Source organism: Festucalex cinctus, chromosome 2 (assembly GCF_051991245.1).
Source record: "Festucalex cinctus isolate MCC-2025b chromosome 2, RoL_Fcin_1.0, whole genome shotgun sequence".
Classification (NCBI taxonomy): domain Eukaryota; kingdom Metazoa; phylum Chordata; class Actinopteri; order Syngnathiformes; family Syngnathidae; genus Festucalex; species Festucalex cinctus.
In genome coordinates this window covers 40,666,793-40,690,570 of record NC_135412.1, presented here as the reverse complement: position 1 = coordinate 40,690,570, position 23,778 = coordinate 40,666,793, and the positions used below count along the sequence as shown (strand labels likewise).

General features: G+C 41.1%; 2 protein-coding genes across 7 annotated transcripts; both read left to right on the top strand.

The window, feature by feature from the left end:
* Positions 1-2,980: 2,980 nt before the first annotated feature.
* Positions 2,981-12,461, top strand: ndufa4l2a (NDUFA4 mitochondrial complex associated like 2a). The gene is made up of 4 exons (XM_077511796.1): positions 2,981-3,119; positions 9,597-9,682; positions 10,687-10,747; positions 10,834-12,461. The coding sequence occupies exons 1-4, from the start codon at positions 3,075-3,077 to the stop codon at positions 10,888-10,890; spliced, it is 249 nt and encodes an 82-aa protein (XP_077367922.1). The 5' UTR covers positions 2,981-3,074; the 3' UTR covers positions 10,891-12,461.
* Positions 12,462-15,685: 3,224 nt separating this feature from the next.
* On the top strand, positions 15,686-20,679 carry LOC144014827 (uncharacterized). Of its 6 annotated transcripts, none has more exons than XR_013282584.1 (4): positions 15,686-16,347; positions 16,673-17,302; positions 19,984-20,125; positions 20,327-20,679. XR_013282584.1 is itself a non-coding variant. In XM_077515127.1 (3 exons), the coding sequence occupies exons 1-3, from the start codon at positions 15,984-15,986 to the stop codon at positions 20,031-20,033; spliced, it is 1,044 nt and encodes a 347-aa protein (XP_077371253.1). In that variant the 5' UTR covers positions 15,686-15,983; the 3' UTR covers positions 20,034-20,679. The 6 variants fall into 6 exon arrangements, 2 of the variants coding, with proteins under 2 accessions (XP_077371253.1, XP_077371252.1); XR_013282582.1 differs by adding an exon at positions 19,573-19,850 and having other exon boundaries at positions 19,984-20,679; XR_013282583.1 differs by having other exon boundaries at positions 19,573-20,125.
* The last annotated feature ends 3,099 nt before the right edge of the window (positions 20,680-23,778 follow it).

Sequence of the window (23,778 nt, the reverse complement as noted above, 5' to 3'; positions counted from 1 at the left end):
GCCGTCCCTCGCATTTGGTGAGAACGCAGCATAATGCTACGTTCTCACCAAATCCGAAAAGGCGAACTGGAACGCTTCATTCGCGAGCGTTTCACCGCGTAGTGTTTTTGGAACGGTTGCTGCTCATTCGCGCTTTCGTGCTCACCGGAGCGGAGGAGGCATGTCCCTTGGTGAACAAGGAAGTGGAGCACTTTAGCGAGTAAGCAGCAAGTAAACAGACTTACCAGCACTTTCTTGATCATCATTCAGTCACAGCTGGCCGTGTTGTTGCGCTCGGGTTGACAATAGAGACGACGCTGTGTGTGACGTGGCCCGTACTCGAAGCGGATTGGCTACCGCGAGGCGAAACGCGAAAAAAGTTACATTTTTTTAACTTCGACGAATATGCGAATGTGCGGATTTTCGTTGTGAATGTGCGGATTTTCGCTGCTGCGTACTACTGCTGCGTTCTCACCAAAAGCGAGGGACGGCGATTCGGCGGCGCGTTTGCATTGTAATCAATGGAGTTCGCGCGCAACGGAACGAAAGTGCGTGGGGCGGCGCGGAGGACGCGTTTCGCGCGTTGGGACGCGGTGCGCAGCAGCGAAAATCCGCATAATTCACGACGAAAATCCGCACATTCGCCGAAGTTCAAAAAATTGAACTTTTTTCGCGTTTCGCCTCGCGGTAGGCAATCGGCTTCGAGTACGGGCCACGTCACACACAGCGTCCTCTCTATTGTCCCCCCCGAGCGCAACAACACGGCCAGCCGTGACAGAATGATGATCAAGAAAGTGCTGGTAAGTCTGTTTACTTGCTTTTGAACTGTACCGAGTTAGCAACAGTGCTTATTATTAAAGCCAAAGCTATTTTTAGCTCAAATGCCGGCCGCCCGATTGCCACTAAAAAAGCAAAAGTGCTATCATGTACCTCAAAAAAGGAGAAAATAGTGCCACGGCTGTTTAGTCCCAGGAAAGAAGTGAAAGTAGTTGCCGTTCCAGTTCGCCTTTTCGGATTTGGTGAGAACGTAGCATACCGCGTCCCAACGCGCGAAACGCGTCCTCTGCGCCGCCCCACACACTTTTGTTCCGTTGCGCGCGAACTCCATTGACTACAATGCAAACGCGCCGCCGAATTGCCGTCCCTCGCTTTTGGTGAGAATGCAGCATAATGCTACGTTCTCACCAAATCCGAAAAGGCGAACTGGAACGCTTCATTCGCGAGCGTTTCACCGCGTAGAGTGTTTTTGGAACGGTTGCTGCTCATTCGCGCTTTCGTGCTCACCGGAGCGGAGGAGGCGTATCCCTTGGTGAACAAGGAAGTGGAGCACTTTAGCGAGTCAACAAAAAGTGAGCACCGCCAACTACTTTCACTTCTTTCCTGGGACTAAACAGCCGTGGCACTATTTTCTCCTTTTTTGAGGTACGTGATAGCACTTTCGCTTTTTTAGTGGCAATCGGGTGGCCGGCATTCGAGCTAAAAATAGCTTTGGCGTTAATAATAAGCACTGCTGCTAACTCGGTACAGTTCAAAAGCAAGTAAACAGACTTACCAGCACTTTCTTGATCAACATTCAGTCACGGCTGCCCGTGTTGTTGCGCTCGGGGTGACAAGAGAGAGGACGCTGTGTGTGACGTGGCCCGTACTCGAAGCCGATTTGCTACCGCGAGGCGAAACGCGAAAAAAGTTCTATTTTTTGAACGAATATGCGAATGTGCGGATTTTCGTCGCGAATGTGCGGATTTTCGCTGCTGCGCACCGCGTCCCAACGCGCGAAACGCGTCCTCCTCGCCGCCCCACGCACTTTTGTTCCGTTGCGCGCGAACTCCATTGATTACAATGCAAACGCGCCGCCGAATCGCCGTCCCTCGCTTTTGGTGAGAACGCAGCATCAGAGATACTCTAATATTATTTTGTATTGAATGCAAAGTGGAGCTTTAAATGTCCCACTAAGGTTCTATAGGCGTCAGGATCGTAGCCAGTGATGACGTGGTTCCTGACATGTGCATATGAATGGACAAATCTTCACGCTACACCAATTTAATTAGCATATTTTAGCTCTTTTAAAATCGGCAAAAACTGGTTGATATTTTTTCCCCTTTAGTTTTCAGAATTGTATTGTGCCAAATGTAATTTACCTATAGGCTTAAAAAAAAAAAAAAAAAATCCATGTCGGTAAGGCCCCAGATTAAATATTTACAAAAATATGAAGGATGCTGACAAGCACATCGTGTTTACATTACATGTGAAAGGACAGCTGGATTTTGCACCTGATTATGCAGCAGCTCCAATTCGTTGTCACAATAACACAACCAACACGATAATGTGCTTGTTTGCTTTCAGATGAGTCCTAATTAGATGGTGGCCGCAATTTTGGATTACCTTAGTTCCAAAGACCACTTGAAATAATTTAGTCTTGATTGGAATATATCGGCACAATTCAATGAGGAGGTTACAAACACTGCTGTGAAGTACAGAAAATAAATGCTTTATCTGCATATATCTCCAAATACCCTTGTGCATTTGAGTACCTAGTAAAGCTCTATCACTTCTTTGATTTTTGTATTTTACTTTTGTTTTTTTTAAGCTGGTGGAGCTTCATTCCCGCCTGACTTTTGATTTGTTTGTTCAGCTTTCCATTTCTCGTGAGACTTGACATCTTCCTGTGCTGTCTCTGTAACTGATATGTTGTGAGTGAGACGTGCACTGATGTTTGTACACATTCCTATTTCCTCGAGTTTGCTCCCAAAAGGCCCCAAAGTCAAGGAAGTAAGGAGACTACACAACTACACAGCATCCTCACAAGATAAAAATTGTTGTCCAATCATCAAGTGTCGCTAAAACATGAAGAATAATAATAATAAAAAATACAAATAAAAAAAAAAGGATAAATGCCAGGATAAACCATCAAGAGATCAGAGGAAGCTGTAATCAGATATAAAGGACCTGTTTCCCCTCCCATTCCTCTTCCTCCCTCCTCCTGCCTCCTTGTTTAGTGCAACAGGTCTCGATGCGCACTAACAAACTAAGTGCGGTCGAGCAAACGCAAGGAGCTGATTGAAGTCCCCCTTTTTGTTTAAAAGTCATAAAGTGCAATGATATTTCGGGCAGCGTTCAAGCATTTCAAGAAGTACCCTGGCGTGAGTAATCCTTTTCATTTCTGCAATTAAAGAAATAATGCATGAGTTTGGTCTGAAGTTATGAGTCAAACCGATGACACAGCTGATGAAGTTGATCCTAATTAAATAGATAAATGTCTTCTATGAAATAACTGACAAAAGATGAATGAAAATCAGGCATTGCTTTATTTTTCTGGGAAAACAAAATTATTTACAAAAAGTGGCCTGGATGAAAATGACTTAATATTTTGTTGGACATCTCTGCTTCAGATGTCTCAGGTTTAAAATGTGTCATCTCTAGATTTCACGTTTCAGCTCTTTGGCAGATGCGCAACCAAAATGAGATCAAGACTTGTCATAATAGTTTGATGTTTTCTTCTTGGATATTTTAGCTGTGTGTTTTGGATCTTGATTTTATTGGAGCGGAATGCTTTGATAGGCTTCACATTTCATTTTACAATGTGGATTCTATTTTTTTAGTTTTAATTTTTTTTAATTTTTTTTTTTTTTTTAAAAGAGCTCAGAATTGTTCATTCGGTAGTCTTACCGATTCAACGTCTTATCATCATTGCTCTTTTTTGTGTGTGTGTGTGTGTGTGTGTGTGTGTGTGTGTGTGTGTGTGTGTGTGTGTGTGTGTGTGTGTGTGTGTGTGTGCGTGCGTTTGCGTGCGTTTGCGTGCGTTTGCGTGCGTTTGCGTGTGTACGTTTGCGTGTGTGCGTTTGCGTGCGCGTGCGTGTGCGTGCAAATACGTATAAATTTATACTCATTAATTCACCTAAAACCTTGTAAATATCCCATTACTCTTCGCCTTAACCAGGTACTTCAGAATCTTGCCAGAGTCGTGAGGTTCAAATGGTCAGGAGACCAGAGAAAAGGTCAGAAAAAATAGAGAGAAGAGAAAGGTAAATCAAAGTGAAATCCAGCCAAACACCACCAATCCAAACACTTCCTGCCTTCCCCATGGTTACAAAATCAAAGTCTTACGCCAACCCCGGAAGCCTCTAAATTCCAACAAATTAGCGAGATCTCAAGAGACCAGAGGAAAAACTAAAGAGAGGAAGGAGGGAAGGATCGATAAGGCAGAGTGAGATCCATAGAAGCCAGTACATCCAATCCATCAAAGTGAAATCCAGCACCAACCAAACCCCTCCTGCGTGGTTACAAAACCAGAGTCTTATGCCAACCCCAGAAACCTCAAACGTCCAATAAATTGAGATCTCATGTGACCAGAGGAAAAACTAAAGAGCGGAAGGAGGGAAGGATAGATAAAGCAAAGTGAGATCCACAGACACCAGCACCCACTGATTCAAGGGGCTGTGGAAGGGAGAGGAAAATTCTGTTTGAGTTTCAGTAGATGCTGTTGCGATGGATCTGGCATGCATAAGGACCACCACCAAAGAAAGAAGCCGTCAACCGCGGTCCAGCAAAGCGAGCACCCCAACACCGCACCCCACAAGGGGCCCAGGGAGTGGCCAAGACGCAACTGCTACCGAGCAGACAACGGGGGGGGGGGGGGCAGAGCTACCCCCGCCCGACCACGGGGGACGGCGTCAAGAAAATTGACTAATTAGCATGCAGTAACACCAAGTGTTGATGCTTAGTGCCCACTAGAAATAAATCTTAAGGAGTTAGTGAGTATAGTGTCGTATAGTGTGGTGTGCTCGAGCCCACTAGCAGCAACTAGGTTCCTGACTATATAAAAATAAAAACAATCAGATACAAAATACCAAATACAGAAGCAGCGAAAACAAAAGTTGTAACGATGTGGTGGCTCTCGTTAACAGGCAGAATCTAGGCAGGATTAAGTTGCCAAATTAAGATTAAAATATTCTATGTACATAGACCATATTTGTTTAAATCTTGATACTTGATTTTTATTTAAGGCAGAGATTTTTTTCCATTGAGATATAATTTATTAGTAAGTTTAACCAGTGGTCGATATTTAGAGATTGTTTATTTTTCCAATTGACAAGGATTATTATTTTTAGCAATAGTAAGGGCTATAAGTATAGATTGAGATTGTTTACATGGTAGCTCAATTATTGTTAAGTCACCTAGTAAACACAATCTTGGAGATAAAGGAAGCCTACAGTTTAATATATCAGCGAGCTTTCCCAAGATTTTAGTCCAGAAATGCAGCACTGGAGTACATGACCATAAAGCATGAAGATAAGTATCGGCAGTGTTTTGTGAGCACTGGAGACAAATGTCGGAGTCAGAGAGTCCCATTTTTTTCATCATATATTGTGTAATATATGTTCTATGAAGTATCTTATATTGGATAAGTTGCAAATTTGTCTGTTTGGTCATTTTAAATACATTTTCACAGATTTGGGTCCAAAATTCTGGTTCCGGAACTATAGATAAGTCTTTTTCCCATTTTAAAGTCGGTAAATACGTTTCATTTGTGTATAAAAAATAACTTATATATTTTTGATATTTTCTTTATTGTTGTTGGAGAAAGCTTTATAATATCTTTAGCTAAGACAGGCAGTTGGAGCGTGTCCTGAAGTGTTGGGATTTGTTTCTTAACCATATTTTTGACTTGCAGATAATGTAAGAAATTTCCGTTTTTTATTTCATATTTTTGGACCAAGTTTGTATACGATATAAACTTATTATCTGAGAAAAGATGATGAAGGTGTGTAATTCCTTTCTGCTCCCATAGGCTTAAATGGAACGACTGATTATTAAGTTGAAAGTCGGGGTTATGCCAAATGGGAGAGAGCCCACAGGGCGCCAATTGGGAGTTTGTAATTTCTAATGCCTTCCACCAGGCAGTCAGGGTGGCGACTATCATTGGGTTTTTAAAACAATTATGTCGTTTTATTGATTTTGTAATAAAGAGTAAATCTAACAGTCTAAGATTATTACAATCCTTCTGCTCCAATTCCAACCAACAGTTAGTATCTCTGTTGGGTTGTGTCCATAGCTCAAGATATTGTAGTTGATTAGCTATATAATAGTACATAAAGTTTGGTGCCTCTAAACCTCCTTTAGATTTACTTTCCTGAAGAGTAGATAGACTAATTTTGGCTTTTTTTTTTTTTTTATTCCAATAGAATTTTATGATAGCAGAGTCCAGCGATTGGAACCAGTTAGACGTAGGTTTAAATGGAATCATTGAAAGTAAATAATTAATCTTTGGTAAAACTTTCATTTTTATAGTAGCTATCCGTCCTATTAAAGAGATCGGAAGATTATTCAGCGCTCCAGGTCACTATGGATGCTATCCAATAATGGTAAAAAATTTAAAGAAGTTAATTCAGTTAACTTAGGTGAAATTTTAACACCTAAGTATTTTAAATTACCTGTAGGAAAGGAGTAGTGTGGATCCTGACTTGTAGGGTTCCATGAATTTTCTGTAATAGGTAATAATGTTGATATTGTCCAGTTAATAGAGTAATCTGATAAGTGAGAGAATTTAGTTATTAAGTTAAATGCTTCCCCTAACGAGATAGCAGGTTCTTCTAAATAGAGTAATATATCATCGGCATATAGATTAATTTTATGTTCTATTGTCCCGGAGTGGATTCCTTGGATCCGTCTATCCTGACGTATAGCTAATGCAAGCGGCTCAATAAATATAGCAAATAATAAAGGAGACATTGGGCACCCTTGTCTTGTACCCCTTTGTAGAGTAAAACTCTGTGATGTAATCCCATTAGTAGTAACTGTAGCTTTAGGAGAATCATATAATAATGAGACCCATTGAATGAATGACTCCCCGAAGCCGAATTTATTTAAGACAGCAAAGAGGAAGGACCAGTTAACTTTATCGAAGGCTTTTTCTGCATCCAGCGAAATAACAACTGCCTTTTTATCATACCGCTGTGACATACTAATCAAGTTAAAGAGCCTCCTAATATTATTAGTAGAATGACGACCTTTAATAAAACCTGTTTGATCGCTATGAATAATTGTCGAGATTACTGTCTCTAGTCGAGATGCCAAGGCCTTAGCGATAATTTTAATATCGGTATTAATTAGTGATATCGGTCAGTAACTTGACGGGAAGGTGGGGTCTTTTTCTGGCTTTAATAAAAGTTTAATTGCTGCTATATTCATATCTTGACGTATATCACCTTTACTTTTAATTTCAGTTACTACTCTTAGAAATAATGGAGCAAACATTAACCAGAAATGTTTAAAAAATATAGCCGGAAAGCCGTCTGGACCAGGTGCTCTGCCATTAGGCATACTGTCTAAAGCACGATAAAACTCATCTATAGTAAGCGGGGTATCGAGAATATCTTTATGTTCAGTAGATAACTGAGGTATATTTAAGCTATTTAGGAATACCTCAATATGTTCAGGATTAGGTCTATTAATTTCTGAGTATAGATTTCGATAATAGTTATAAAAAATATGGTTAATTTCTTCTGGTGATTGTGTGCATTCACCATTTATATCTTTAATAGCCGTTATAAGGGATTTTTCCCGATTCCGTTGAAGTTGATTTGCCAGAAATGTACCTGATTTATTATTATGCTCAAAATTATTATATCTCAACTGTTGTATTATAAACTCTCTCTTTTTAGATAACATGTTATCTAACTGTATTTTTATATTCTGTAGTTCCGTCCATATTTGATTATTTGGGTTTAATGCATATTCATCCGTTAGTTGTTTAATTTTATCTTCCAGGTATTTTTCTAATTTTTGATCCTGTTTCTTTTTATAAGTTGAATATGATATAATTTTCCCTCTAATTACCGCTTTCCCTGCTTCCCAGAGAAGAGATGGAGATATATTTGGAGAGTCATTTATTTCCAAAAAATCTGCCCATTCCCTTCTAATAATTTTATCAAAGTCTACGTCTTTCAGTAGTGAGATGTTAAAACGCCATATCGGGGGTAGTTTAAAGGTAGAGTCAATTTGTAGAGTGAGGGAGACTGGTGCATGATCACTTATAATTATAGAATATATTTTTATAGCAGTTTTATCAACAATAGAATTATTTGTAAGGAAAAAATCAATTCTTGAGAATGATCGGTGCACCGCAGAGAAGAAAGTAAATTCCTTCTTAGTTGGGTTTTGAAGTCTCCAGCCATCGCTGAGGCCAAAATCCTCCATATATTCATCTATTACTTTAGCGGATCGTAATCGCCTTGTATATATCGTATTATTAGAACGATCTATTAATGGGTTTAAGACCGTGTTAAAATCACCTCCAATAATAATAGTAGAATTTGTTGCTAAATCGAGTAACCGAGAGAAAAATTCATGGAAAAAATCTGGGTCATCATTATTTGGGGCATATAAATTACCAATTGTATATACTTTATTAAATATAGTTACCTGGATAATAATATATCGGCCCTCTAATTCTATTACTATATTATTTAGAGTAAAGAATAAATTCTTATGTATAAGTATAGAGACACCTCTTTGTCTACTATTATAGGAGGCAGAGTAAACTTGACTAAAATTTTTATCTATAAATAATTTTTCTTCTGATTTTTGTAAGTGGGTTTCTTGTAGGAGACAAATATCTGCCTTAAATTTTGAGAGATGGTCTAAAATTTTTATTCTTTTTGCCTGGGAGCGAGCGCCACACACATTCCAGGAGACCAGAACTAATTTCTGCATACAAGCAATATACTCAGTCTTATGTACAATGTGGATTCTAGACACCCTGCCAGAACATAACCAGGCCTCTTAAATTTTCCACAGTATTTTCTACTGTTCTTTTCTTTGTGCACATCGCATAGGCAAAATTGCTGGTACACTTTCACGAAAGGAAGATTGTCATTGAAAGAACTTGAAACTGACTTTGTCAAAATGTATTCTGACAATGACAGATGAGACAAAACTGTCACATTAGATCAATGTTAATTAGTGTTGTTCCGATACCGTTTTTTGGCCGCCGATACAGATTCCGATACCCAGCTTTGCAGTATCGGCCGATACCGATACCTAAGTTTTTTGTGTTTTTTTCCTCAACATGAAAAAGCTGTCCTGCCATTGGTTCAGAGCATTCAAGGGCCAATAGGATATCTTAGATCGACATGCAGTGAACATGTCACATATCAATAAATGTCGTGCACGAGCAAGACACAAGATGCTGCATCCAAAATCCTATATTAGCTTTGGAATTAATGGTATCGGCATGTTACTTGTGAGTAGTCACTGATACCGATACCACTGTTTTAATGCAGTATCGGCGCCTCTGCCGATACCAGTATCGGTATCGGAACAGCACTAATGTTAATAGATAGAAGCATAAGAAAAACCTGCGACTATGTAACATGGAGGAGGCCTGGTATGTTCTGGGGCTGCTTTGCTACGTCCGGCACTGGATGGCTTGAGTAGGGTACAATAAAATCTTAAGACGATCAAGTGAAATGTGCTGCCCAGTGTCATATAAAAGCTTGATTTCCACCGCAGGTCATTCGTCAGGTTAATAACAGCTCAAAACATTCAGCTAAAACGGATTTGGATTGGTTTGTCATTGGTTTGACATTTTCTCTCTCTATGTTGTCTATCTCCCTCAGATAATCCCTCAGTTTTTCTTCATCTGTTTGGGAATGGGCAGCGCTTTTCTCTACCTGATCCGACTGGCCAGAGGACCTCATGTCGTGTAAGGACCTTGACCTGGTGTGAAAAAAATGTGTTGCACAGTTGGCTACTCTTAAAGGTGCACAATGCAAGATTAGACTCAAATTTGAGTGTTAAAATAGCCATGTTTTTCACCCACACATGTTTTAAGAATTGTATAATGGATAGGATGCTCTACCGTGGCACAATGACTGTTGCCCCTATTTTTCTGTAAAAGGAAAAAATGTTGGAGGGTTCGGGCCGGAAACTTTAGCTTTTGCTCTGAGCATGACGTCATGTGCGTGCACGCTATTGTCCCTGTTAGCTCTCGCGATTGTTCATGCAATTAACTTCACAGACAGGACAGCTAATTCAAGATGGACTTGAAGAGACCTGCACCCAATACGTCTCAATCCCGTATGGAGACTCCACGGAAGACAAAGAGACGTAAAAAACTTTCAGACCAGCGTCACGGGAGGACGTGGATAAATATAGGAGCAGTGTTTGTCAGGTGGGGAGAGCTAAGAACTATCCTGAGGATGAAACGGGACCCACAGCTTGCTGACTTTTTGCTAAAAAGTTTAGACTTCGTAACGAAAATACTATAGGGTCTATTTATGATTAGCAGTGCAGAATAAAACTACCACAGGGTCGCTAACTAATGTCTCCGCACTTGGGCATATTAGCAACGTATTGCTATCCTCAATGTTATCAAATTCACGGGATGCACTATTTACGTTTGGAAGGTTGTAATTACCTCAGCTTTTGTCACTCAAAACGACTTTGTAGACATTATTAAGCCTATGAAAAAGGTGTTGTGCTCCATGTTTACGTTTGTTCGATGAACTTGGAGGTTTGCTCGTGCCGAAAAAGTCACGCACGCTCCTGGCCGTGTGCACGTTTCGCCAGAGGGGTCGCAAATTTGCAAAAACTCTGAATCTTGCATCCTGCCCCTTTAACAAATTAATTGATTGGCAGGTTTAGCCCACATTTTTTTAAAGACTGATTGATCAGGTTAACATTGGACTTTCTCTTTGTGTGTTTTAGCTGGAATAAGACCAAAAATCCTGAACCCTGGAATAAACTTGACCCCACATATCAGTACAAGGTGATCTACTGTCGTCCGCACACGCAAACACTGCATCAAGCGCACAACACTAACAGGCCTGTGAATCTTCCTCTTTTCTGCTTTAGTTTGTGGCCTTCACCACTGACTATAAAAATCTGAAGAAGGAAGGACCTGAATTCTGAAATATCTCCTCCATCCTCAGCCAGTCCAAATAGTCACACGCAAATATTGGAACCACATCAGGGTTATTATAGCTTTGGAATGTTTCATTTTAGTTAGTTTTTATCTTGTTTTGAGGTTTTTTGTTTTTTTGTTTGTTTGTTTTTAATTTAGTGAGTTTTAATTAGTTTTCAGGGTGATTTTTTTTTAATTTTTTTTATTTTTTAGTTTTTATTAGTTTTATTTATTTAAAGCAGTATATGGAGGATTTAAAATGTCAAATCTCTACTGCCACTTGTGGCCAAAAACAAACTGCACGCACGTACACGCTGTGCGCACTCGTACGTGCACGACCTCATGACTGAAGACTCGGAGGCTGGACTCTTCATATCCACTTAACTATGTTTTCATATGTATTTTTAGAGGTAATACGTTTTATAAAGTTATACAAAGCTGGCCACTTCTGTTAATCATCAATTCACGGAATGTGACTTTCCCCACTAAACAATTGACGCCCACGGGACGTGCAGATCATATTGCATTGGTCGGTCAAAGACCAGTTCTGTACTGTACTCCAAAACGACATCATGACATCATTTAATTAGACCTCATTCCGACGTCAATATGCAATTACATATTGTAGTCACCCTGCTCGACGGACATGAACCTGATTCAAGTCATTATTAGTTTGTCGCCCCGAGGCTAGTGTCATTGCGCATTAGCCGAAAGGTGGGCCGTCATTTATGGAAATTGACGATTGAGAAAAACATATAGACCCATTCACTGCTTAGTATGATACGAGAGGGCGGGAAATTCGAAGGACTCGGACCCGACGCTTCCTGAAAAATATTGGCCAGAGGCTGGTAGTACCCATTGTGAACAGCTAAGATGTTGATCTACTAATTAGAATATGTTTTAGTCATTATGGTCAAATAAAAAGGATATCGTTAAGATATTTTTGGGGGAAATCCTCCATATAGTAGCTTTAATAAATGCTTAGTTTTAGTTAGTTTCAGTATTAGCTTTAGTTTAAAAAAAATGTGTATTGTTCGTGTGCAATATTAAAAAAAAACACATTTTATTAGTTATTTGTTTAATAAATGCTTAGTTTTAGTTAGTTTCAGTATTAGTGTTAGTTTAAAAAAAAAGTGTATTACTTGTGCGTAATATTAAAAAAAAAACACATTCACGTCATCTGAAGGAGCTTTTCTATTGGCTGCTGCTAGATGACATCACTTCTGTGTGACACACTTTCAATTGATCTTAAATAAATCTACTTAAAATCACATTTGAAATCATCCCCAAAGACTCATTCATTAAATGAATTACCAAAGACAAAAACGAAGGACATTTTTGCAACAATTATAGATAGTTTTGTAAACATAAAATGTAGTTTCAGTTAGTTTTTGTTTTTTAAAAAGCATTTTCGTTTTGATTTTATTTAGTTAACGAAAATGTTTTTTGAAATGTAGATTTAGTTTTTTCGTTAGTTTTAGTTATCTGAAATAACCTTGACCCACATGAACTTTACTGTAATTCCCTTTTAAATGTTTTTGAGTTGTGATGTTGTTATTATGAAATAAATAGAAATGGGAAAAAATCCTCTCTAACTCTTTTATTTTGTTCCAATTTCCCCCAACATAAGGGTGGCATATTTTAGGAAAAAAAACAATACATTAGCATTACAAAGCTTACACAAACAAAAATGTCAATTTCTCACAGAGTTAAATGTGTGTGGGGTTTGACTACCAATTGAATAAAAAGTCCCTAAAGTTAATAGCTGAATATTGAATTATTTTACAGGATTGAGCACTGAAGCACGAAGCATGTTGTGATTTTTGAGTCTGTTATGAATAGAAGTAACGTACAACCATCCATTTTCTATGGCAGTTGTGTGAACTGGACTTGATGATTGGTGTCAGATAGAAATCTTTTTCCATGATACACTGTAGTCCATCTGTCAACGGTGCGTGTGTGTGTGTGGCAGTTACCACCCAGAGTGGTGTGTACGGCATACAACAACATCCTGTGTGCACATGCTTGTCATTCATACTTCTTTTGATCAGCAAGAGTGAGACAAAAGTCCTGCCCAGTACTGCTGATACACTGGAAGACAATCAGTGTTGCCGGTAACGCGTTACTCAAAAAAATTGCTTTCCAAAGTAACTTGTAGTCTAACGCGTTACTTTATTCTACAAAGTAGTCTGATTAAAGTTACTGTCCAGAGATTCAAAGCGTTACTCCACATTTTCATGAAGAAGGCAAAATATCTCACTGTTGTAACAGTCACAAACAACTGCCGCTAACTACGAAGATGAGGCGGAAGTCATTGATCACCACACTGAATTCAGCCATGGTCTGGTCGTGAATGGTTTGCACATTCAAAACAAAAGTGATGATACTTTTACTACTAGTTTTATTAACCAACAGGCACACAACGCAACAACAAAAAAAAGTGTACATTATGGACCATGAGCAGCAGATAGGAGAACTGAGACGTTCCCGCGATTACGTCATCAAACTCAAAATGAACGACAGCCCAAAAAACAAAATATAAACAGTAGTGATTCTGTGGTCATCATCGTGTCTCAGATTAAAAAAAACAAAAAAGATGTCATACATTAACCAAAAATGAATGAGATGGCAAAAGAAAAACAAAAATTGTTAAAAACAAAAATTGTTGATTGAAAAGGGAAATGAACTTTTGGAAATATTTTTGCATATATTAAGTGGTTAAAATGTGTTTGATAGATTTATTGTTCCATAAGGTGGCTTCATATTTCTTTTGGCTGGACGGTAGGTTTATTTCATGTCTTAAATTTATGTTTCTGAAATACTTCACAATGTGCACATATTCTGTTTAATTGTGTTGGTGTGTGTCTAAAGGTTAAATATTTATATTTAACATTAAATTATCAACCTTTTGTTTTCCTGATCCTTATTTTGAAGAGAAAAAAAAAACAATTATAACTGTCAATAACTACTAATAAATATTTAAACTGATACATTTTTCAGTCATATCGCCCAGCCCTTTGTTGCGGTATATTTAAATAATTGATTCAAAATATAAAAATATAGAAGGCATATTTGTGGTTCTTTTTTAACACATTTGTAGATACTGTAAAAATTTGTGGTGTTTTAAGATTAATGTTTACAAGCAACAAATATCACCATAAGTTTTGAATATTGAAATGAATCGTATCGAATCGAAAATTGTATCGTTCCCAAACTTAATCGAACCGTTCTGTTCTGAAATATAATCGTTTTTCAATCGAATCGCAACCTGTGTATCGAGATACATATCGAATCGGCCTCATTTCAGAGATTCCCACCCCTAGTTTTCAGCATGCACGAGTCGACTCAAGTGTACACACTGGAATAGCGGAACAAACAATAGAGGAATTAAGGGGCTTTTCATTTTCAACCTGGATAGATTTTTATTTTTTGTTTTATAAAAAGTATTTACGTTACAAGAAGTCAAGAGAAACTGCCTATTTTGTTTTTCATAAAAAAAAACCTTTATTTTCATGTTAAAAATGCACTTTCAATAAAGTATTTGGAACTCTGTTTCTATCGCATTATTTTTATGTTGAGATGGATTGAGAGATATCGGCAGCTGCTGAAAGTAACTAAAAAAGTAACTTTTAATCTAACTTAGTTACTCTTAAAATCAAGTAATCAGTAACGCAATTTAGTTACTTTTAAAACCAAGTAATCAGTAAAGTAACTAAGTTACTTTTTCAAGGTAACTGTGGCAACACTGAAGACAATACAGAACCACCTGAGTCACACTTAACTCATTCAGTGCCATTGACGACTATCAACGTTTAAAAAACAAAAACATATATATATATATATATATATATATGTATATATATATATATATATATATATATATATATATATATATATATATATATATATATATATATATATATATATGAATTTTAACTGGGCTTAACTATGGGTGATCTGAATGGAAAGTATTTCCTTTTAGCCCCAGTGGGGTTCATGTGAGATTAAAAAGAGCTTCCACACAAAGAAAAGTCTGCGGGTTTAGGAGTTTTCCCTGAGGGACGCCCGTGCGCCGTGTCAAGGCATCAGTTAGGTCGTGAGAAGCGGGCGCAGATGCGATTCGGATGAGACACTATTTGTTTTGTAATGTTGCTTGTGCATCTGTGAGGACGTGCATCCTCGCGTCTGTTTGTATGCGTTTGTCGAGGACCGGCCTGAACGCTCCGCTGACCTTTGAGCCGAGCTTCAGCTGGTCAGCCTCTGCGGACGTGACACATTCCACTGAGGGGAAGAAGTGGAAAGGCGGAGCTCCAATTCAAAGACAGTGAAACATGGAACAAAGGTCCATTCATTTTGGGGGTAAAACAATTATTTGATGCTCCAGTAGGCAGCAGCATACGATGGACTTGTGCTTTTGAATTTTTTACTGAGGTATTTTTAAATCTCATGGGAATATTACTTTTTATGAAAAAGGGTAAAAATGGGGAAAAAAAAAACATTTCATGGAAAATATTTTAAGCCCCTTAAAAATAAATAAATAAATGAATAAATGAATAAATAAATAAATAAATAAATAAATAAATAAATAAATAAATAAGATGAAATGGAATTGCAGCCCAAGCGTCTGTTTTGAACTGATGTAACCATCATCTGGTTTCAACTGTAAAAACGCTATGTGATGTTTCAACTGGTTTTATGCTATGTGATGTCATGAGCTTTGTGATGTCAATCTTTAATCCTTTACATAGTCACAACCAATCAGATTGATTCACAGTGTAGTAGCGTTCTGAGAAGTGTTTGTGTTTATCGGATTATTGCCTCTGTTCCTGTGTGCAGCTCTCGTTGTATCTCATCTTGTCAAGTTTGTTCCACGCCTCTCGATGTGAATAAATAGTTAAAATCTTATTTGTGTCTGCGCTTTGGGATCCAACCTCCAGCTCATGACAGAATAATCCGATCATATGCATCCCGCAGACTTAAATAAGATGTGCCGTGCCCTGAACTCCCAAGGCCGATTGCTTGGACGTCAGACCTTGTCTGGTCTGAGAGATGTGCTAAAGATTTTAGCCAACCAGTCAGCCTGTCCCAGCACCGATCCCCAATGCTGATGCATCGGACTCCAGGATGGGAGCAGCCCTCTCGCAGTGCTCCCCGACCGACCAGAGGCTTCACCCCTGCCTCGGCTTCAAGTCCCCAAACCTCGTCTACCGCGGCTTCAAGTCAAGTCAAGTTCATCTTTATCAAGTCCAAGAACCTCGTCTGCTATAGCCTCAAGTCCAAGAACCACGTCCGCTGCGGCTTCAAGTTAAGTCAAGTCAAGTCCATCTTTATCATTCTCAAGTTCCCTCGTCTCGGCAAAGTTGCCGTCGTCTCAAGTTCCCTCGTCTCGGCAGAAGAGCCGCTGTCTCAAGTTCTTTCATCTCGGCAGAGTTGCCATTGTCTCAAGTTCACTCGTCTCGGCAGAGGTGCCGTCGTCGTACACCACACAATATAATGATTAATAATAAGTGAAAAAACAAAACAAAACGTACATCGTAATCATGTTGGGAGAAACCCTAAAGTGATCAAACGACTGTGACTACATTAAGACTAAGTTGATAATACAATTTTAAAACCCAGAATGCAGAAGTGCAAAGCTGCATAACATTTTACAGCTATAGAGGATGAAAACAGATGAGCAGGTTATTCACTTAATGAGTTTTATACTGGTGCCGTTGTCTCAATTTCCCTCGTCTCGGCAGAGGTGCCGTTGTCTCAAATCCCCTCCTCTCGGTGACTCTCCCGTTTCAGTTCCGGTGGCGCCTGGCCAGCATCCACCCCCCCCGCTCCAGTTCCGGGCGCCAAGAGGCGTCCGGCCAGCGGCTATCCCTCTCTTGCTCCAGTTCCGGCGGCGCTCGGCCAGCGTCTGCTCACCTCTTCAGGGGTGGGCGCCAGGTGGCATCCAACAAGCGGCCTTCTCTCTCTCACTCCAGCTCCAGCGGCGCTCAGCCATCGTCCGCCCCCCGCTCCAGTCCCGGGCGCCCGGTGGCGTCTGGCCAGTGGCCAACTCTCTCTCGCTCCAGTTACGGCGGCGCTCAGCCAACGTCCGGCCCCTGCTTCAGTCCCGGGCGCCCAGCGGCGTCCGGCCAGCGGCCATTTCTCTCTCTCACTCCAGTTCCGGCGGCGCTCGGCCAGCGTCCGCACCCCGTGCCAGTCCCAGGTGCCCGGAGGCGTCTGGCCAGCGGCCATCTCTCTCTCGCTCCAGCTCCAGCGGCGCTCGGCTAGCGGCCGCCTCTCGCTCCAGTTCCAGCGCACGATCTGTGGCCGCCTTCACCCTTTGTCTGGCATCCTGGACACCCTCCTGCTCTGCCCGGCCGGGACTCACTCGTATGGCGTCTTGGTCGACCCCCAGCAGGATTGCGATGACCTGTACCCATTCAGGTCCGTGGTCACATGTATCATTCATGTGAGGGATATGCTTACTGCCATGACTAGGGTCATGTACAGGTTATGTTATGCTTACTGTCATTACTGGGGTCATGGACACATGCTTACTGTCGTGACCAATGTTCCCTCTAAGCTGCGCGCATACGCAATTGCGCAGTGCTCTCACCCTCTCAACGCACTACAAATCTCTGCAGCGCATTAAAAAAAAAAGAAAAAAATATTTGCTGTATTTACTGTTTTTATTTTTTTATTACCTTCCTATAAAGAAATTGAAAACGTTATGTAGCACAAGAGGCTAACGGCGTGGGAAAGAAAAATACGACCCAAAAAAAAAAAAATAGGGGAACAACCATGTTGTGTTGCGAGACAGAGTGCTCCGTCCAAAATGAATGGGCACAAGGCTACGGTGATGTCGGCCAGCCAAAATAAATACATTCAAAATCAACGCCAAAAGCTCATCTCATCAAATTGACAGAAAATACTACAAATTACATTTTTTGCTATGAATAGAGTTTGTGGGGGCACGGTGATCGAGTGGTTAGCACGTCCGCCTCCCAGTTCTGGGGACTCCGGTTCGAGTCCAGGCTTCGGCCTTCCTGGGTGGAGTTTGCATGTTCTCCCCGTGCCCGCGTGGGTCTTCTCCGGGTACTCCGGTCTCCTCCCACATTCCAAAGGCATGCATGGCAGGTTAATTGGGCGCTCCGAATTGTCCCTAGGTGTGCTTGTAAGTGTGGATGGTTGTTCGTCTCTGTGTGCCCTGCGATTGGCTGGCAACCAGTTCAGGGTGTCCCCCGCCTACTGCCCAGAGCCAGCTGCGATAGGCGCCAGCACCCCCCGCGACCGTTGTGAGGAATAAGCAGTCAAGAAAATGGATGGATGAAATGAAGAATATAGTTTGTTAGTTTTACAAACGTAAAATGTAGTTTCAGATATGTTTTTAAAGCACTGTCTTTATTATCTTCTTCTGTTAATTTAACAAAATGTTATTTCAGTTAGTTTTTTTTTTTCATTAATCTGTTAACATAAAGAAACTTGAGTCCTAATGTTCTGAAATGACAACAGTGGTGCCACAAAAAATAAAACAAAATAATGCTTTAAAAGAAGTAAAGACTGGCGATGTAGCACAGAGGACAAACGCTATGTAAAATATGCAGATACAACTCATATTTCTTTCTATTTACATGTAATAAAACAGCAGCTGAGCTCTTAAGTAAGTAACTTGGTATAGTGAAACCATCGTATTTACTTTCTTCCTGGTGCATGTTGTAAATCCAGTTATCTTATATCTCTTTTTTTCCTTTGCTCTGTCCTCAAATGTTATTTTGTGGAAAGGAAATTACCAGAGGAAATGCCAACAGTGTAACAAGCTGCTTCTGTGTTGATCAACCACATAGATCCCCCCTCTTCCATTTTTTTTTTTTTTTTTTGTTTAAACATTGTCAAGGCAAGTAAATTTTAGTTCCCAGAGCCTGCAATGAAGGCGGGCGCTCTCAAGAGTTTGAAGGCGGACTTAGTGACAAAAAGTCGAAATACTTACTTGCGTTCCTTTTGGAAAGCAAACAACACAAGCTGCTTAACATTAACTGCCTTTGACAAGTATACTTGTCAATTGTATTTTTTAGAGCGGTGCTAAATGGGGGCGAATCTGAGCATGCTCCACTGTAAATATCAAACTTGGAAACAACTTTACTGATGCCCAACCACCGGTAGATGACATCATTGCCCCATTTTATAGGAAATAAACACAGTTTCAGAGTCCATGGGAGAAATGGCTGTATTTTGGCAAACCTACATTTTTCTGCTGTCAATTATAAAAGAACGGGACGGGACAAAAAGTAGGGAGTCTATTCTGTTATTTGGTAGATTCGGTTTATATATAATTATTGAATGTAATATCACGTGAGTATTGGAAATGTAAAAAATTTCTATAATGACTGGCAGTGAATGAGTTAACCAGCAATGGGTGAACACTACTTGAAAAGTTACACAACCAAGGGACTTTATTTGGTAGTCTCCTGCTGCCAACCATAAATACAGTTGTGCCTTCAGATATAAGTTTAATTTGTAACTCAAAACGCTTGCTTTGTTTCAAATCATTTTTTTCCCCCTGAGAATTAATTAATTAAAAAAAAACAGTAACATTTTTGTTTTGTTTTTTTTTCATAAGAAAAATGGAATTTTATGATATTGCATATTATAAAAATATACAATAATGACATTGAAATACAATGTTAAAAAATGTTTTTGTCTCATTTTTGCTTCAGTTCCAAGGACAGTGTGCTGCTCCTACTGGTGTACGTGCCTTGGCCACCCGGGGGCAGTACAGTTCAGATATAGAATTAGAGACACACACAAAGAAGACTTTCACATCTGCAGTGATAGTCGTCGGATTTCCTCTGCAGTTTGTAAACACAACATTCAAAACTGACGCTCTTCCCATCAGACTCAACGCTTCATGCCCATTTTCCCTGACAGACACTCAGCCCAGCACCAGCCACTGATAACTTTAGCTTCTAAATTCATGTGGATCTACACTGCCTGCGTATGTGGAGAATAATGTTAAATAACATTTGTTGTCATGGCGACCCCACTTTCATGGGCCATAATGTTAGTAGACCAGCCAGGACACACATGTTGTGTTAAGTTAATCTGTGTTTGTGTTCATTTGTGTGCAGTGTTTGTACAATCACAATATGAGAGGAAGCTGAGGCACCCTGGCGTCTAGTTAGTGGTCGAGGAGTCATTCACCTCCATGGGGGAAGGTCTTGGCGGACATCTCCACCTACTGGCGATACTCTGCACTGTACAATCTTGGAGGTTGATTGTCATGAGAGCTTAAATTATGCTAATGGCAATTGACGATCTGATTTTGAATATGCTTTTATTGCACGACTTATGTCGCAGTTATGTCCAATGTGCTCCCACATATTCATTTGTACAAAAAGAGCTTTGAGATCATTTGAAGATTCAAGCTACAGTGGAAACAATGTAAAGTTTTGTTGTTGTTTTTTTTTTCAGTTGTTTTCACAGCCAGGCCTCCACAGCATAAAATGACAGCCTTCATAATGAAAAGCCAACCTCCTTCAGCTGTCAGGAAGTTGGAGCTTCAGTCCATCTGAAAGCGGATGTGGAGACTCTGCACTCAGGCTGAGTTATTGACAGCGAGCCACAAAGACACACACAAAAAAAAAGGCTTCCACAGCTTGGAAAGCGGGGGGGGGGGGGACCAAAGATTCTGCTGAAGCAACCTGTAGCCCATTTGAAGTGCAGAGTCAGAATCCTCCTGGAGTGAGGGTGTTTCCAACTGTTCAAAAGGGCAAGTGCAGTCCTTCCTGCAGTAATATTGTGATGAATAAAACCATACCAGCATACTGTACTCTAAATCAGTGTTTCACAAACTTTATTGAACCGAGGTAGTTCCTTTACATTGGGAAACAGAAACGTCTCAAAAAGTTGATCCACAAATTAAGCCTTCTCGTGGAAGAATATTTCATTTGTCTGCTGTCTGTCACGATGCATCCTGGTATATATAGATGAACAAAGAAACATTATGCGTAGAAAACAACTAATTGTCAGATTAATTAAGTGAATTTGAGTAATTTCCTGTGGGACATTTGAAGATCTATCATGTAAATTACTTGTCTAAATGCTAAGCAGTACTGTTTTATAGTTAAGATAAATGAACTGGTGCATGGTAAACCAATTGTATTGGGAGTTGCTCACTTGCTCAGTGGCCCCCAAAAAGCATTTTCTCTTGTATGTTTTTAACATTTAAGTCTGGGCCTTAATTTAATTGCTAAACCTGTTTTTTAAATTGTAGTAGTAGTAGTAGTAGTAGTAGTAGTAGTAGTAGTAATAATAATAATAATAATAATAATAATAATAATAATAATAATAATAATAATAATAATATTAATAATAATAATAATAATAATAATAATGGTCTTCTCCGGGTACTCCGGTCTCCTCCCACATTCCAAAGACATGCATGGCAGGTTGATTGGGCGCTCCGAATTGTCCCTAGGTGTGATTGTGAGTGTGGATGGTTGTTTGTCTCTGTGTGCCCTGCGATTGACTGGCAACCAGTCCAGGGTGTCCCCCGCCTACTGCCCAGAGCCAGCTGAGATAGGCACCAGCACCGCCCGCGACCCTTGTGAGGAAGAAGCGGTCAAGAGAATGGATGGATGGATAAAAATAATCCACCGATACTATCTACCCGATAGTAGAGCCTATCTCAGCTGGCTCTGGGCAGCAGGCGGGGGACACCCTGGACTGGTTGCCAGCCAATCGCATAATAATAATAATAATAATAATAATAATAATAATAATAATAATAATAATAATAATAATAATAATGGACAGAATTTCTAGGTGCAACCGAGGCATTGAGGGGGTCCGGTTTGGTGGCCTCAGCATCGCATCTCTGCTTTTTGCAGATGATGTGGTGCTGTTGGCTTCATCAAGCCGTGATCTGCAACTCTCACTGGAGCGGTTCGCAGTCGAGTGTGAAGGGGTTGGGATGAAGATCAGCACCTCCAAATCCGAGACCATGGTCCTCAGTCGGAAAAGGGTGGCGTGTCCTCTCCGGGTCGGGGATGGGATCCTGCCCAAGTGGAGGAGTTCAAGTATCTTGGTGTTTTGTTCACGAGTGAGGGCAGGATGGAGCGGGAGATCGACAGGCGGATCGGTGCAGCGTCTGCAGTGATGCGGACTCTATCGGTCCGTCCTGGTGAAGAAAGAGCTGAGCCAAAAGGCGAAGCTCTCGATTTACCGGTCGATCTACGTTCCAACCCTCACCTATGGTCACGAGCTGTGGGTAATGACCGAAAGAACGAGATCCCGGATACAAGCTGCCGAAATGAGTTTCCTCCGCAGGGCGTCCGGGCTCTCCCTTAGAGGGTGAGAAGCTCGGTCATCCGGGAGGGACTCAGAGTCGAGCCGCTGCTCCTCCGCGTTGAGAGGAGGCAGCTGAGGTAGCTCGGGCATCTGGTTCGGATGCCTCCTGGACGCCTCACTGGAGAGGTGTTCCGGGCATGTCCCAGGGAGGCCCTGGGGACGACCCAGGACACGCTGGAGAGACTATGTCTCTCGGCTGGCCTGGGAACGCTTTGGGATCCCGCCGGAGGAGCTGGTTGAAGTGGCTGGGGTGAGGGAAGTCTGGGTTTCCTTCCTAAAGCTCCTGCCCCCGCAACCCGACCTCGGATAAGCGGAAGAATATGGATGGATGGATAATAATAATAAAAATAATAGATTTTGTAACACACTTTACATTTATAAAAACTCAAAGTGCACAGCACAGGCAACAATAAAAGTGATAGAAGCACACACAGTCAATTAAAAACATAACCCAGGATTTACACCGGATGCGGTTGCGGTGCGTTCCGGCGACGCAAGCAATTAGATTCCATTCATTCGAATGGTGCAGTTTACACCGCTTGCGTGTGCGTTGCGTGTCGACTGCGTCTCAGCTGCGGCGTGCGGCAGGCCTTCCGCAAGGATAGACCTATTTTCTATTTTTGCCGGACGCCGCAGCGGTAGGCCTCCGGCAAATGGCAAGCTAGCACAAAACACATCGAGCGGGACAGGAAGACCGACGCAGTTTCAAAATAAATTTCCGGTTACCTTTCAAGATAAAACACTCGCCAGCTCCTATTTCCCAAGCATGTTAGCAAAACGTGATGTGGGCGTTTAGACACCAGCGAACATGGACGAGGAGAGGTTTATATTGGTGGTAGAAAGCCACAAAATAATAAAAGTCCATCTCTCTTTCAGCTTCTTTGTTGAGCACAGACTTTCTGTGTGTTTGTCGTTGTTTTTAATGCCACATGATCGAGCGCGGTCACGCGAGACACGGCGGGAAGTGGTCGGCGACGGAGCTGCCAGACCGCAGCTGTGCGGAGCCGGTGTGGATTGGCCAAAAAATTTACGCGTCCGGAGCACGCAGTCAAGACGCACCGGTGTAAACCCAATCCTCACAAGGGTCGCAGTAGATGCTGGCGCCTATCTCAGCTGGCTCTGGGCAGTAGGCGGGGAACACCCTGGACTGGTTGCCAGCCAATCGCAGGTCACACAGAGACAAACAACCATCCACACTCACAAGAGCACCTAGGGACAATTCGGAGAGCCCAATTAACCTGCCATGCATGTCTTTGGAATGTGGGAGGAGACCGGAGTACCCGGAGAAGACCCACGCGGGTATGGGGAGAACATGCAAACTCCACCCAGGAAGGCCGGAGCCTGGACTCGAACCGGAGTCCTCAGAACTGGGAGGCGGACGTGCTAACCACTCGACCACTGTGCCACCCAAAAAAGGACTTTATTTCCAAAAATATAAACTGAGATGCAAGGAGGCAAAAAAGGAACTGATCAAAATACAAATAAACTCCGGGCAGACGAACAAGGGAAACTAGGGCAGAGCAGAGGACAGGAGAACGGCAGTAACTCGGGAAGGAAACAACAACAACGAACCA